We start from the raw sequence: 16,276 nt of genomic DNA, 5'->3' as shown, positions 1-16,276 counted from the left end.
GCCTCAGACTAGTGGGCACAATCTCAAAGCAAAGTGTTACCCTTTTAAAACAACGATGAAGAGATTTCTTTCTCTTAGAGAGTGGTGAATTTGTGAAATTCTTTACCACAGAGGAGTCTTGAGGCTGGACGATAACTTTTATTTAAGGCTGAGATAGACAGATTCCCAATCATTAAGGGAATCATTTGTTATTGTGATAAAAGTAAAGTAAATGTTCAATGGACTGAAAGGCCTTCTTCTGCTTCCACTTCTGGTTCTAAAGTGGAATTGGGATGTTGATCAGCAATAATCTAGAGTGGATGGGGCAGGCTCAATGGCTGAATGGCCTACTCCAGTTCCCATGTTCTTAAAGTAATAGAGATGTACATTATAAAAACAAAGAGATTATTACCAAGAATTTAGACTTGTCGCAGTAATAAATATAAGGATAGGCAAGCAAGTTATCTTATTGTTAGGAGGAAAAACTGGCAACTAAATTCATGTTCATCACTTCAACTAGGACTGTATTAACAATTTGGCAATTTGTGCTCTCTATGGACAAGCTTGGGCCGAGTCCTGGAGCGGGAAAGAGTGCGAGTGCAGGCCAAGTCCCAGAGTGGAGAGCAGAGAGAGAGTGAGCCGAGTATCGTAACAGGGTGCAGAGAGAGTGTGGGCTGAGTACCGGAGCGGGAAGCAGAGAAAGTGTGAGCTGAGTCCTGGAGTGGGGAACAGAGCGAGTGCAGGCTGAGTCCCGGAGTGGGAAGCAGAGTAAGTGCGGGCCAAATCCCAGAGCTGGGAACTGAGCGAGTCATGGTCACGTCCCGGAGCAGGTAACAGAGAGAGTCGGGGACTGAGGCCAGAACCTAGAGGCAGCATGGCCTTGTGTTCTGAAGCCCAGTGGGCACAGACTCCTGTTGGAAAATGAGTATAACCTGAGTACTGTAAAGACACATTTTATTCTTATTCTGGACTCTTAAGCACTGTAATCCGGTATTAGTCTTTTTTCGCTCTTTCAAATGTGCAACGACACTTAAAGTATCTGTATCTAGGTGTTCTGTACATAAGATGGCATCAAGGGGTGACATTACAAACTTTACATTGCATTGATTCGAGTGCACATGACAATAAAGGCTGTTCTCAGCTAAATGGGTTACCTGCACAGAGTCATGTGCACAGTTGGCTGATGGCTCAATATTGATGTGGCTGAAGTAGAGTTTGATGCCATAGCCCCTAGGAACTTGGATATCCCAGCTCTGCTGCACATTATCAGGGTAGCCTTGGGGATAATTGAAAGATGTGAACTGGCCATGGAAACCATCCAGGGAATTGCTGCAGAAAGCCGGGCGCATGAGAAGGAGCGACACAATTATCCTAAAGAAGCAGAGGAGAAAGAGATAGACAGAGATACACACAAAGTGATTGTACTGAATGTTGAGGACACAAATAGTTTTTCTTGTTGTCTATTAGTTGCTAGTGATTTGATGTCAGTGAGTCAGTAATGAGGGAGTGCTGCACTGTCAGTGAGTCAATACTGAGGGAGTGCTGCACTGTCAGTACAGTGCTAACCACTGGGCGGCACGGTGGCGCAGTGGTTAGCACTGCTGCCTCACAGCGCCTGAGACCCGGGTTCAATTCCCGCCTCAGGCGACTGACTGTGTGGAGTTTGCACGTTCTCCCCGTGTCTGCGTGGGTTTCCTCTGGGTGCTCCGGTTTCCTCCCACAGTCCAAAGATGTGCAGGTTAGGTGAATTGGCCATGCTAAATTGCCTGTAGTGTTAGGTAAGGGGTAAATGTAGGGGTATGGGTGGGTTACGCTTCGGCGGGGTGATGTGGACTTGTTGGGCCGAAGGGCCTGTTTCCACACTGTAAGTAATCTAATCTAGTCTAGACTATTTACAGTGTGGAAATAGGCCCTTCAGGCCAACAAGTTCACACTGACCTGCCGAAGCGCAACCCAACCATACCCCTACATTTACCACTTCACCTAACACTACGGGCAATTTAGCATGGCCAATTCACCTGACCTGCACATCTTTGGACTGTGGGACGAAACCGGAGCACCCGAAGGAAACCCACGCAGACACAGGGAGAATGTGCAAACCCCACACAGTCAGTCGTCTGAGTCGGAAATTGAACCTAGATCTCTGGCGCTGTGAGGCAGCAGTGCTAACCATTATGCCACCGTGCCGTCCAACACTGAGGAAGTGCTGCACTGCCAGTGAGTCAATACTGAGGGAGTGTTTCACTGTCAGTGAGTCAGTACTGAGGGAATGCTGCATTGTTGGAGTGCCCGACTGAGGGAGTGCTGCACTGTCAGTGAGTCAGTACTGAAGGAGTGCTGTGTTATTGGAGTGCCCTACTGAGGGAGTGCTGCAATGTCAGATGTGCCAGCTTTTAGCTGAAGCATTAAACTGACACCAGATCTGTTCTTCATCCAGACATAAAAAATCTCATGACAATATTTGAGGCATAGAAGGGAATATGGCACAGTGCCTGAGGCCAATATTTAAAACTCAAGTATGATCATGAGAAAATACGGATTACCTGGTCAGATTCCTAATTGTGGAATCTTGCTATATACAAATTGCCTACCACATTTTCCACATAGCAACAGTGATTAAACATATTTTAGAACGTGAATCTGCATAGCCCGTTGGTTCAGTTAGGACAATGATAGAAACTCAAACTTTTTAATGCTATCTTTCATCTTTACTTTTGCTCTCTCCCTTTTTCTTTCTTTCTCTTTTTCCCTCTTTCATTCTTACTCACCACATTTCCATTGGCATTTTAAAACACACAGTAGTGCAGGTATTTCAGCAAGCGTCTCTTCCTCACAGTGAGACAACATGAATTGATTTGCTTGCGTGCGTTCAAAATGGACTCTTGCTCCCTGGGATCTAAGGTTATTTGGCAGTCTCCTCACGCACTGTGTAGAGACACACATTGGTATCCCACAGCTATTGAGCCAAGCTTCACTCATCTGGCCCAGCTCTGAAAGTCTGCGACAATATGAACAATTCTGATTGTACCTTCATCCATAAAGTTGTGATGGGATAATTAAATCCAAGTTCAAGAAGTGGGCGGCTCGTGTTCTCCAGGTGAATTTAGTGATTCTAAAAGTTTTAAATTTCTAAAAATGTAGTGCTTCCAAATAAACCTGTTTGATTATAACCTGTTGTTGTGTGTGATTTTTAACTTTATTTTAGGGCTGACTTAAAGCAGGAGTTTGATTAATAATTAACTGAGTTATCCCCAATCCTGTCATGTCTGTAAACAGAATTCATTTTTGAGTAAACATTCCAAACTTCATCATGACCGATTCCAGGAATAAAATGCAGTCAAAGTATTGATCAGAAATGAATAATTGAACAAACAAAAACAGACAGTGTTGAGAGGTCATCTGATAGATGGACACACATGTACACAGACTGAAGTACACCATATCAACTCAAGTGAAAGTTGATATGAAAACCAACTTAATTAATTCCAGGCTGAGCAAAAGCACAGATTTTCATACACCTCATGGAGATGTTAACTCTGGCTTCACAGGAATGAAATGTGTAATGGTGCAAATGTGTAATTACTTACCAGTAATCACTATGGTTCATTAATTTAAAGATGCACAAATACTAAAAGAGTAAAAATAGATACAGAGGTAGAAACCTCAGATTTCCCTCTGCAAATTCTTGCAGCAATTTCCCAGCCAACTGAGAAGACCAATGTGTACCACATGATCTAGAACAGGGTCTTTGTGAAAGAACAGCAAATATGCAGTTCAATGTAAAATGGGAAGTGATCACAGGCTGTAGAAAGATATCCAGTCAACCTAACAGAAAAGCTACCAAGGTGTAAATGCATCCATAGAGGAAGAGCAAGCAAGTGGCTTCATCTGGGTTGAAAATTAACAGGATGAGTGAATGGGCATTGGTTATATTGTCTGGCATCCACAGAACTCTGTAACCTCATACTCTCAAGAGATATGAAGGAAGATGACAGTTCCGAATATAAGGCCTGTACCAGTGGTACACAAGATTTACATGATTTCCGTCAGAGAACAAAACAATTCACACAGTCTTCCACATCAACTCAATGATACAATCATCAAATTCTATTGGTTTCTCATTCAACATCAAAAGATGAATGTATAGTGATTGACCAGCATTGAAAATATGGATGACCATCAATTTGCCAGAAAACAATGTCATTACCAAGATTTGCAAAAAATTCCTATAATGAAGATTGGGAAGAGACATGGTTCTCTTCTGGCAGATTAAAGTGCAAAGCCTCTGAGAGAGAGAGAGAAATGGGTGAGAGCAGAAGTATTGATAATGGAATGGATGAGACTGGTGTCTCTAACAATCAAGGAATCCTCCTTGGGGAAGTGAAGTCACATTGAAGCATTGGTGTGGAAGGTTCCAGAATCAGGGAAGGCCATTTAGCATGAGGACTAAGAGAGATTTCCACCCAAAGAAGGGTGAACCTATGGAATTTCTGCTGCAGAAAGCAGTTTAGGCCAAAACATTGAATGTTTTCAATAAGTTATAATTAGATATTGTTATTAGGGCCAAAGCAATCAAAGGTACTGAGTTGGATGATCAGCCATGGTCATATTGAGTGATAGAGCAAGTTTGAAGGGCCAGATGTCCTACTCCGGATCCGACTTTCAATGCTTCCACGTTTCTGGAACAGATGTGATGAAAATGAATTGGAGTCCTTATAGGAAGCTGATTGTGAACTATGTTGTCTGTGTCACTGCTTTCCATCAAGCTTCTCTCTATCTCTCTCCACTATTGACTGTGACGTGGCTCAGAGCTTGCGCATTCTTACGTTTCTCTATATGACGTGTTATTGGCAAATGGGCCGGAAACAAATATAATAGTGAAAAGGCTAGTTCTGCAGGAATAGATATTATAGTTAGAGTGAGCCATTACGCATAAATGATTGGAAGGAGATAATGAGAAGTATGATAGGGACTAGTGATATCACCGTGCAGCTTCATGTAAGGACTATTCCATTTTCCCAGTTTCTCCATTTCCAACATGCTTGCTCAGATGAGGAAACCAATTGTTTCCAATTATTTTCTGGATTGGTGTTGACTTGTTGAGCCAAAGGGCTTGTTTCTACACTGTAGGGATTCTGTAATAAAATCGCTGGCAGAGCCCTAAATAGTGTTTATTCAAACACCAGCACTGTTACTTTATTGGTCTCCTGGAACAACAATAATGTTCCCATTCTGCTCACCGTCAAAGTAGGTGCTGCCACTGGGCAAACGAGATGGTTGCCTCAGGTGGAAGACTTTGGAAGGGTGAGCGTTGGATGGGAAGAAACCCGAATTCTAAACAATCAGCGTCAGCCCCATATTTGGTCATTAGCAGCGTCATCTCACTGTGACATCCTGAGGATCAACAACTCCATTTACGCCAAATTAAATGACATGAAGCTCACAGGCAGAGCAGTCTCCCATGCATTTCAATCCTCTGTCATAGAGACCTTAGGCAATATCATGTAGGAGAGGGTGGCCCAGCCATTATCTCCAGATGAGTTGACCTCTTGAGTCCTTTGAAAAGATTAACACTTCTGGAAAGGATGGCTTACTGGCCGACTTGTATTCTGTTCTGTGGAACTTGTTTAGGCCAGGACCTGCTGGAGGGGTACGACAGTATGCTTCCGGCCAGAGTGAATCCATAAGGAAATGTATCTCGTCTACAAGTGAAAAGGGGGACATCAGGGAAATCAGAAATTGGTGACTGGTTTCACTGCTGACTGCAGATTACAAAATCCTGATTCAGGTCATCACCAACCAGGTCAGGTCTGCTGTAGGATCAGAGCTTCACCCTGACCAAACTGGCGCTGTACCGAACAGGATGATCTCTGAGACCCTCGGGGATATGATCTCCTACGTGCAAGGATGGAGTGGTGGTGGTGGTGGTAGTAGTCCTTTCTGCCTCATCAGTCTGGATCAGGAGAGGGCCTTTGACAGGATATCACACACCTACATGAGAGATGTGCACTCCAAAATAGACTTTGGAGAGGGAATCCGTATTTGGATCTGACTGCTCCACACCAACAGCTTCACTCCCATTCCACTGCCCGGTCATCAGTTTTGAGGCACTTTCTCAGTTGATGTATGTGGTGCAGGTCTGGCCCATTTCCCAAACCTGTGCCGTTGCAGTCACCTGAGCCACTTTCCACTTAGTTTGAGACGTAAGGTGGATTGTGTCCACGGGGACACCAAGGACAAAGCTCTGGGAAGGCGGGGGTAGGGGAAAAAAATGTACCCAGCACTGCCCTCATCCTAATGGCCGAGGAAAAAGCAAGGACTGCAGATGCTGGAGATTAGAGACAAAACATGTGGTGCTGGGAAAGCACAGTGGGTCAGCAGCATTTGGGGAGCAGGAGAGTTGATGTTCAGGCATCTTCATCAGGAATGGGAGCTTATGCTTGAAACGTTGACTCTCCTATTCCTTGGATGCTGACTGACCAACTGTGCTTTTTCCAGCACCACAGCTTTTTGATTCATCCTAATGACTACATCAGTACGCAAACACCAGCTACTGAGGGTCTACTGTCACCAGTGTGGCAAAGGGATGCATTGGCCTCTAAGCAGTTGGACCTTTCCGTATCATCTGTCCTTCGTGGAGAAATATGCAGATAAAACCATCTTGGACCGGTCTAATAGTTCAGTGGTTAGCACTGCTGCCTCACAGCACCAGGGGCCAGGCTTCGATTCCACCCTGGGGTGACTGTCTGTTTGGAGTTTGCACATCCTCCCTGTCAAAAAGGCTAGTGCTAAAAAAGCAACATTGAAGGAGCAGGAGAGTTGACGTTTTGAGCATAAACTCTTCATTAGGAATTGGGGGGGGTTGGCCCAAGTGGGCTGAGAGATAAATGGGAGGGGGGTTAGGGCTGGAGGAAATGCAATAGGTAGATGAAGTTGGGGTGATGGTAGAATAGGATGGAGCAGAAAGTTGGGAAGGGAGATGGACAGGTAGGACAGTTCAAGAGGGCAGTGCTGAGTGAGAAGATTGGATCAGAGATAAGGTGGGGGAAGGGAAATGAGGAAACTGGTAAAATCAACATTGATCCCGTACAGTTGGAGGGTCCCAAGGTGGAAGAAAAGGCGATCGTCATCCAGGCGTCGGTTGGTTCGGGAGTGGCGATGGAGGAGGCTAAGGAGTTGCATGTCCTTGGCGGAGTAAGAGGGGGAAATCGAAGTGTTCGACCACAGGGCAGTGGGGGTGAGTCGTGTGTATGTCCCAGAAATGTTCTCTGAAACATTCTGCAAGTTGACATCCTTTCTCCCCAATGTACAGGAGACCACATCGAGAGCAATGGTCACAGTAGATGACGTGTGTGGAAGTCCAGGAAAATTTCTGTCAGATGTGTAGCCTTTGTCATAGGTGAGGGTAGAGGTGTGGGCGCAGGTTTTGCACCTCTTGTGGAGGCAACGGAAGGTGCCGGAAGTGGAGGGTGGGTTCTCCCTGTGTCTGTATGAGTTTCCTCCCACAGTCGAAAGATGTGCAGGTTAGGTGCATGCTAAATTACCCCATAGCATCCAGGGATATGCAGGCGAGATGGGTTAGCTAGGGAAATGCACTGATACAGGAGTAGGGCAGTGGGTCTGGGTGGGATGTTTCTTTGGAGAGTCGGTGTGGATTTGATGGGCTGAATAGCCTGCTTCCACAATATGAGGATTCTATGATGATTCACTGGGCCCCATGTCCATCGGGAAGTGGTCAGCATGTAGCGTCCTCGAGACCCTGTGGGAAAAGGAGAGGTGGATCATGTCGGGTTGTTCCCTGAGCAGATTGTCAAAGACTTGCAGCAGAATGCCTCATTACCAGAACTTTGTATGACATCGTTTGGCTGTCTCTGAGAAAAGCAGCACCTGTGAGATCCCTCACATATACCCGGACTCTATGCACCATCACATGTTGCCCTTGATGTGAATGTGAGACATTAGAGACTGTCACACATCTCATTTTGATTTAATTATTTATTGTCACATATATTTTGGTACAAAATACAGGGAAAAGAATCTCCTGCTGCAATGTATCTGCAGAACAATGCAGTGGTTTTTGTCAAGATTCATTCCGAGCTACTCCGAGACGTGGGACTCTGTGCTCTATGGTCTGTTCCCCAGGGCACACACCGAGACAAACATCAACTGCACCACAAGAAAATCAAATTGGTGAAAGATGCTCTTTGGTCTTCCCAAAATGTGTTGTTTCTTCCGTGATGTCCTCAATAGAGTGTTGTAGATTGGTACATTCCAAGGTTCAGAACTACTTGCTGAGGACGTATGAATGTTTGGGGCAGCTGTCGCCAAGTCACAGTCAGGAAAGACCACTGTTTTTCTGCAATTGGTATCCATTCAGTTATCGGACACTCCTGGTGCCTCAAATATATGTAAATAATATGTTGCATAACAAAGGAAAGCTCTTTGGTTTGTTGGAACTGTCAGGAGTCAAACTTCCACTGTTTGCTCTCAATATGCAAAGACTGCACAGGAACAAACTGTTCCAATGACTATGTAGGTATATAACGATATTTTTATGAATTAAGTATATTTTTGAAATTAAAGGAAGGGGCAGTCAACAAATGCTGGCCTAGCCATCGACGCCCACACCATATGTATGAGTAAAGAAAATACTTCTGATCTGGTCAGGGAGTTGTTTTTAAGGATTACTGAAAATCTACTGCAAACACCTGAGGAAGGACCGGTATTCCAAAAGCTAGTGTTTCCAAATAAACCTGTTGGACTATAAGCTGGTGTTATGTGATTTCTAACTTTGTCCACACCAACGCAACACCGGCACCTCCAAGTCATGCAAACTTTCTTGTATTACTTCCATAAATAACTGTAACTGGAGCTTAACTAACAGAGCTTTGATTCACAGCCCTGCTCATTCCTTGGATGTGTTCATACAGCGGATAATTTGAGTTCTCAACTTAGAAGCAACTATCTATTGCTTCACATTGTGTGCAAAGTCGGAAGTTGGCATTTCTCCAGTACAAAGATTACCTGTGCTGAAGGCTCATCTAGGCTAGAAAATACCCTCGCACTGGCCCTGCTCATCATCCACCCCACCAGCCTCTACATTCAATGGCTCATGCCTCACAATATATCGGCCACCATCAGCTGTGCCACCATCAAAAACATCTCTCCTCATCTCCTTCTGTTTCAACGAAGGTATTGTGTCTTCTTTATTACACAAACCTGTTAACTGTATGAAGAGGATCGTCACTAAATTAGTTGTGTTCTTTTATTTGAAGAAATAAAACAATGTGCAACGTTTGGGAGGTTGGTCTGATCTGATCTCTAGGATTCCAGTAACCGTCTGTCCCATTTGAGAATATCCATCACAATCTGATACACAGTAGTTTTAGATTCACCATTTTGTACTGCTTTGTTTGTATTGGAGACTTGCCAGATGTTTTAGAGACCGAGGCCTGAATTTTCACATAGGTAAGCTCTTCAGTCACATGATCATGTCTGAATTCAGAGTCCCACGATTAAAGCCAGCCTTTGCTGCTTTTGTGGGAAGTTGGGAGTGTGGTGGGTGGAATAGGGATGTGTTCTAAACTGTGCAATCATTTTTCCTGAAGGAAACTGCTCATATAAATCATCAGCAGCCTCTAGTCATGTGATTTGGGAGGAATAGGTATCTAAACCTTAAAGTGTACAAGTTAAACATGGTAGAAACAGATCTAAAGTTGAGAATTCATTTGGAGAGACAGCGTAACCTTTTGAAGTCAAAAGGATGTGGTCCCAGGACACCTTAGGAAGTGATACATTCCCTTTGGAAGAGGTCAGGTGTCTTTTGGGATTGTTAACACTGCACATGAACGTGTTTATAATTGCACATGAAAGAATGGTCAAAGCTGTTGAAGAATTGTTGAGATGTCAATGAACCGTCAACGATAAATTCAAACTGTCAAACCGCATTGGAAATGTTAACACTGTCTGGGGATTTATCCCTGTTGCACTTTTAAAACAGTACAGTATTAAAAAGACAATTGTTGCCATTTCACTCAATTGACAGAAGGCTGAGAGTTTACTGGATTCGTGTGGCACGAGAGCTTTTCTCAATATAATAAATTTGCAAAATAAACACTAATCACTTATTTTTATATAACTTTACTTTATCTCATTTTTCATGATTCCTGAGGTCAGCCCATGATGGATATTAGTGAGTTGACTTTCATGGTCTGGCGAATGGTTGAGCCAGTAAGTTGGGATAGAGACTACAAAGGACCATGAAAAATAGGCAAATATGCATAGATTGGAAATGGGTCTTGAAATTGCTATGGGGATGGACAGAGGAATGTGGGGTTATGAGAGACAAGTCATGGCAAGTACTGATGAGGCATGAGTGGTGTGTGCGTGTGTGTGTGAAAGAGAGAGAGAGACAGAGACAGAGACAGAGAGAGAGAAAGAGAGAGAGTGAGTGAGTGAAACTCGGGGTGAAAAAGCAGTCTTCCATGATATAAAGTGTGGTTGGAGATTCTGGTCAAAACTGGTGGTAGCAGTGATAGAGAAATTCGTGGTTCTGAAAGTACAGGGAGATGCCTACTGTGGTTGAAAAGCCAGTGGAAAATCAGACAACTGAGCTGTTACATGAAGTATATCCTGGTGTTTTTCCTGACTGTGTGGTAACAAAGCCATAGGTTACAACAGGAGGTGGAATCAAAGAGGAAAGTTAAGGAAGTTGAAGTTCAATTATCAGAAAGTATCTTTGATTACATGATTGAGACAAAACAAGAACAGGTGGAGGACAAAGATATGTTTATTTCAAAGAAGCTAGCTGAATTACAACAGAAAATGAAAAACTAAAGCAGTTGCGTCAAAAAGCGTACATTGAAGAAGAAAGTGAGAAACAGAATGTTATTACAGAGTATTAAAAATAATAATTTTTCATAATTACTTTTATTGAGAAATAAGATTTTAAGTTTCTTACAAAAGTACAAAATCGGTACAAAATAGTGTGACAACTTTATAATATAATAACAATAATAGAAAACAAACACTACTTTACTCCACAAACTACCGAAACACGAGAAAAAAGCAAAAAATCTCTACAAAAACTGCAACTCAATAAATAACCAAGGAGAAAACAGAAAAATGAATAAACAAACAAAATAAAATTAAACCAAGTTGTAGCAAGGTAACTCAAATTATATTCATTTAAATTACTGCACTCAGTGCAATCTCACTAAAGCGCCCCACCACTGGAAGCAATAGTAAGTAAAAACATATTTGTTCAGGAGTCTATCCCCCCCCACCCCCCAGGGGGCCCAAGACCGACAGACACAACCCTCACAGGTACACAAAGACCCTGAACAATATAACCGGTAAGTCTGCATCAATATAATTCAAAAAGTGCCGCCAAGTTCTGTAAACAAATTCCCTTTTCCAGTGCACCATACTCGTAAGGAATTCCTGGGGGATGTGTTCCATGACTAACCTACGCCAGCCCGAAGGTCCAGGGGGAATCTCTGACACCCTGCTCATCAGAAATGTTCTTTCTCGCACAGAATGAAAGAATATTAACCAATTTATTCCCATGCGCATCCAAAAAGGGAAGATTTGGAAGACCCAAAGGAGGGACACCAGATTCAACTTAACCTCAGTTCCCAAATCCTTTGAGGAAACAATCGCTTTGGCATCCTGTGGAGCTTGTGGCATGACGACAAGCAATGAGTAAGAGTACCAACCTCCATTTTACACTTCGGTCACATTGGGGACACTCCTGACTTGAATTTTGCAAGCTGTTCTGGTGCCAAGTGAGCCCAATGGAGTACCTTCGTTGAATAGCCTAGCTCCTATTACAAATCGAGATTTTCCTAACCTTTTTCGAGATATCCTCCCATATCTTTGACAAGACTTCCACCCCCAATTCTTGAGTCCAGTTTCTGCATAGCCGTTCAATGTCCTTCAAACCATAACTTCCTAACAAGTGATGGAGAGTGCTAACCGAGTGGGTACCCATAGACTGGAGCACTCTCATCTCCATATCCGACTTGTAGGGACTAGCCATCAATGTAGTCATTTTGTGTATGAAGTCTCCAAACTGGAATTAACGAAAGAGATCTCTCCTCGGTCACTCGAACTTCTGACTCAGCTGCTCAAAGGACATCATGTCCTCCCCATCCAATAGATCTCCAAAATAGGAGATTCCTCTGGAACTCCCAGAGCTTAAAGCCAGAATCCATCAACCCTGGCTGGAATCCCAACATTCTCACTATTGGAGTGAAAGGGGAAGTTTTTTGTAAATTGCCCTCGCACTGCCACATCATACTCCATGCTTTAACTGTGTTTAGGACATTTGGGTTTTTGCAGTGATCCATAACAATTCTCATCTTGTCCAGAAACAACAAATTAATAGGAGGGCATTTTGTCTGGGAGGCCTCAATGTGCAATCAGATTGATCACGGATCCTGACAGGCCTATTCAGCCACATAGAATAGTAAAGAACTCAATTGGTATTTCTTAAAGTCCAGAAAATCTTGACCCCAAACCTCTCCTGCAGAAGCTGTAATTTATCCAACTTAATAATAGGCAGCCTATGATGCCAAATAAAAGATCCAAGCCAACTGCAAACACTGCACAGTGCTTGCCTTTGCAGCATCAAAGGGAGCATTCGCATTGGATATAATAAACAATGAAGAACATTCATCTTAACCAGTGCTATTCTGCTCAACCACGATATCGGAAGATCTTCCCAGCATCAAAGGTCCTGCCTTATCTTCTCTAACAACTGCACATAGTTGGCTTTATATAATTTTTCAAACACTAGGATAATAAAAATGCCTAAATGCAGAAAATCTCCCTGTGACCACCGGAAGGGGAAACGGGTTCCATCCCCAACACTGAATATACTAGTAAGGCCCCCCACAGGCATTGCCTCCAATTTTATGAAATTAATTTTTTACCCTGAAAACAAACCAAATAAATTAATCACTTGTATTAAGCATGGCACAGATGTCATTGGATGAGTTAAAAAGAGATGGACGTCATCTGCATAGAGGATGATTTTATGCCTACCTGACCCAACCTGCAGGTCAGTTATATTGGGATCCATCCGAATAGCTTCCGCCAGTGGCTCAATCACCACTGTAAATAATAGTGGCGAGAGAGAGCACCCTTTATGGTAGCCTCAGCGACACTAAAACTATCTGACCTTATACCCTTAGTGAGAACCGCTCACTGTTCAGATCACTATACAGCACTGCCACCCATTTGGCAATCCAGGGAGACTACCAAGGATTGATCTCTGCTGGCATATTTAGACCATATTTGATCCTCTTTTAATATTGTTGATAGACCTATTTACCCTTAATAAAACCCATCTGGTCCTCCTTTACAATAAAAGGTAATGTCCTCTCCAGCCTTAATTTTCGACAGGATTTTAAAATCCATGCTCAGTAATGATATGGGCCTATCAATCCTCTGGGGTGTTTCCTTTCTTAAGAATAAGAGAAATATTTGCTTCTCTCAAAGAAGATGGGAGGCAGCCCTGACTGAATGAGTAATTGTACGTATCCGAGAGTGGCCCGGCCAGCTTGTCTCTGTACTCCTTAAAAAACTCACTTTGAAATCCATCTGGTCCGGGTGATTTACCACTCTGGATCAGCCTCACGGCCTCTTGTAGTTCCTGAATTGTCAGGGGAGCATTCAGAAAGGGGACCTGTTCTAGGGTTACACCCAGAATTTCCAGGGTCTTAAAAAAGGAATCAGTCTTCATCATTCTGTCCTCACAGCCCTCCGACCAATACAGCTCAAAATAAAGCTTTCTAAATGCCGCATTTGTCTTTTTACCATTGCAATTAACAGTACCAGCACTCTCTCTGATAGATGTAGTAGATTGGGGGGCATTCTTCTTTCTGGCCAAGTACACTAGATATCTACCCGATTTATCAACATTGTCAAATAATCTCTGTTTCACAAAAGAGATTTCCCTCTTTGCTGTTTGGGTGAGTGCAGCATTCAAAGTTGCCCTAATCCACTGCAATTTGGTTGCAGACAGTCTGTCAAAGTATGCTGTCTCAGCTGCCTTCAGGCGAGCCTCTAGCAAATATTGCTGCTCTCCCACTTCGAGGAAGAGAATGATAGAATAGAAGAATTTAAGAAATAATCAAACCCTGTGCATAGGCCTTGGCAGTCTCCCACAGCACCAATGGGTTACTGGCCATACCTAAATTAATATCCCAAAAGATTTTAAACTCCAGCGAGAAATATTCTATAAACTTGCTATCTTTCAGGAGGAAGGGGGTCCATGTGCCAGTGCTAGCAGCCCGTCCCACCACCGCTGGCCTTGACCTCCATGTACACTGCCATATGGTCAGAAACTGCTATGTTCCCTATTCTGCAAGACTGCACCGAATTCAAAAAGTCAATGGGACAAGAAATATGTCAATTCTAGTACAGCACTGATATGGATTCGGAAAAAAGGTAAGTTCCTCCATTCAAGGTGAAGACATCTCCACACACCCCACAACCCCAACTCCCTGTTCAGGTCCACCAACTGCTTGGATTGTGGAGACATACCTGCAAGACCCTGAGACATCCTGTCCACCTCGGGGTCAATAACACAGTTAAAATCTCCCCCTATAATTGTATGACGCACCCCTAGGGCTATCAACCTAGAAAGCAGATCTGTTAAGAATTTAAGGCGATGTGCCGGGGCGCAATATACATTCAGAATCCCATATTCCTCTCCATGTAGTAAAGCTGTAAGATTTATGAATCACCCGCACTCATCCTTAATTTAGCCTAGCATTTGAAACAAGAGATTCTTCCGGATGTGAATAGCAATGCCTCTACTTTTCGAATTCAAGGATGAGAAAAACACCTGGCCGAATCCTCCCTGTTGCAAATTCAAATGCTCCTTATCAGTTCAGTGCATTTCTTGTAACAAAACCACATTGACCCTCTCCTTTCTAAGGCTTGAGAGTATCTTTTTGCTCTTAATTGGTGAATGACACCCCTTAACATTACAGGTGCACCATTTAAACGAATAGCTAGCCATGATCACCCGAAACAGTCCGTGACCCATCGGGAGGAAGAACACTGAGTGAAAACCATAAACAATTTGTATAAGTTTAAAAATGCAACTTCCAAAACTACTAAATCAAAACTTCGAACAGCTACTTCTACAACATACCAACATACATCATAAATGAAAGGAAACTTTCCCCCTTGTCCACAGGGGGCGCTCATACCACCATGACTCCTTCCAGATGAAGACATGCACCCCGCCCCAGACAGCACAATAAGGAGAATAAAAATGGCATCTTGATGAGGGAATGGAGACCATCACATATTCAGGCAGATGAGAAATGGGCAGAAGTTCATCAAATTACAATACTGGTGGGTTACAGAAAGGAGGTGCTGAATTCTAGCACATGAATTCTAGTAGAAGGTCATTTGGGAGTAAGAAAATAAACAAGGCAAAATAGAAAATATCTTTTTTGGCTTGGTCTGCATAGAAATGTGGTTGAAATGTGCTGAATACGTCATACACACTGGTTGCGATGGCATCGGCAGTGAGTAGGCCAAACATGGACTCGTGGGTGGTTAGTGAATATTCCCAATGTGGCCTCATCGGGGCTGGTGGGTAGACCCAGCATGGACTTGTAGCAGTTGGCGAGTAGGGCCAACATGGATTTGAGTCAGTCAACATCTCTGCAAGATGGAGGCAGAGTAGGCTCAACCCTATCCACTCTCGTCCCCTTTCATTATCTTCTTTTCTCATTTACTGTTTCTTTTTCTAGTTTTACTAATTTTTTTTAGTTTTCTTTCTATTAACTTCTGGACAGTAGCACTGTCAGGTTTTATTGAATTTGGCAGTCGGCTCGATGTCCAGTGCAAGGCAATGACTGAGGGCTTGACCTGGGACTCTTGTGAGTTCCCAATGCCTGGTGTGCAGACTGAAGGCAAGACCAAGGATTGCACATGGACCAAAGAGCACAAGGCCAAGGCCCAAACATGGGCTGAAGATGAGACGGAGGCCCAGTGCACAGACTGAAAGTGAGGCTGAGGACGAGCGTACAGACCTAAGGTGAGGCAGAGGCCCAGTGCACAGACTGATTGTGAGCCTGAGGCCCAGTGAATGGGTTGACGATGAGGCAGAGGCTCAGAGCACAGAGCAAAGGTGAGACGATGCCTAGCGCACAGACCAAAGGTACGGGTGAAGTCGAGCGCACAAAGCAAAGGTGAGATGGAGCCCCAGCGCACAGACCGAAGGCAAGGCTGAGGTCCAGCGCACAGACTAAAGGTGTGGCTGAAGCCCAGG

General features: G+C 43.7%; 1 protein-coding gene across 2 annotated transcripts in view; it reads right to left on the bottom strand.

The window, feature by feature from the left end:
- LOC122542923 (complement C1s subcomponent-like) overlaps nucleotides 1–2,899 on the bottom strand; it is a 43,906-nt gene extending 41,007 nt beyond the window's left edge. Inside the window, exons 1-2 of one of the 2 annotated variants that reach the window (XM_043681066.2) lie at nucleotides 2,748–2,899; nucleotides 1,134–1,350 (exon numbers count right to left, since the gene is read on the bottom strand). In XM_043681066.2, coding sequence (XP_043537001.2) covers nucleotides 1,134–1,350; nucleotides 2,748–2,764 — 234 coding nt within the window. In that variant the 5' untranslated portion in view covers nucleotides 2,765–2,899. The remainder of the gene's footprint in view (nucleotides 1–1,133; nucleotides 1,351–2,747) is intronic. The other variant, XM_043681067.2, reaches the window with a different exon arrangement.
- Between the last annotated feature and the right edge of the window lie 13,377 nt (nucleotides 2,900–16,276).

This window comes from Chiloscyllium plagiosum, unplaced genomic scaffold, assembly GCF_037043375.1.
Source record: "Chiloscyllium plagiosum isolate Xiang-an unplaced genomic scaffold, Cpla_swu_hap1 HiC_scaffold_47, whole genome shotgun sequence".
Lineage (NCBI taxonomy): Eukaryota > Metazoa > Chordata > Chondrichthyes > Orectolobiformes > Hemiscylliidae > Chiloscyllium > Chiloscyllium plagiosum.
Note: the sequence above shows the minus strand (reverse complement) of the source record. Positions and strands in the feature narration are given on the sequence as shown.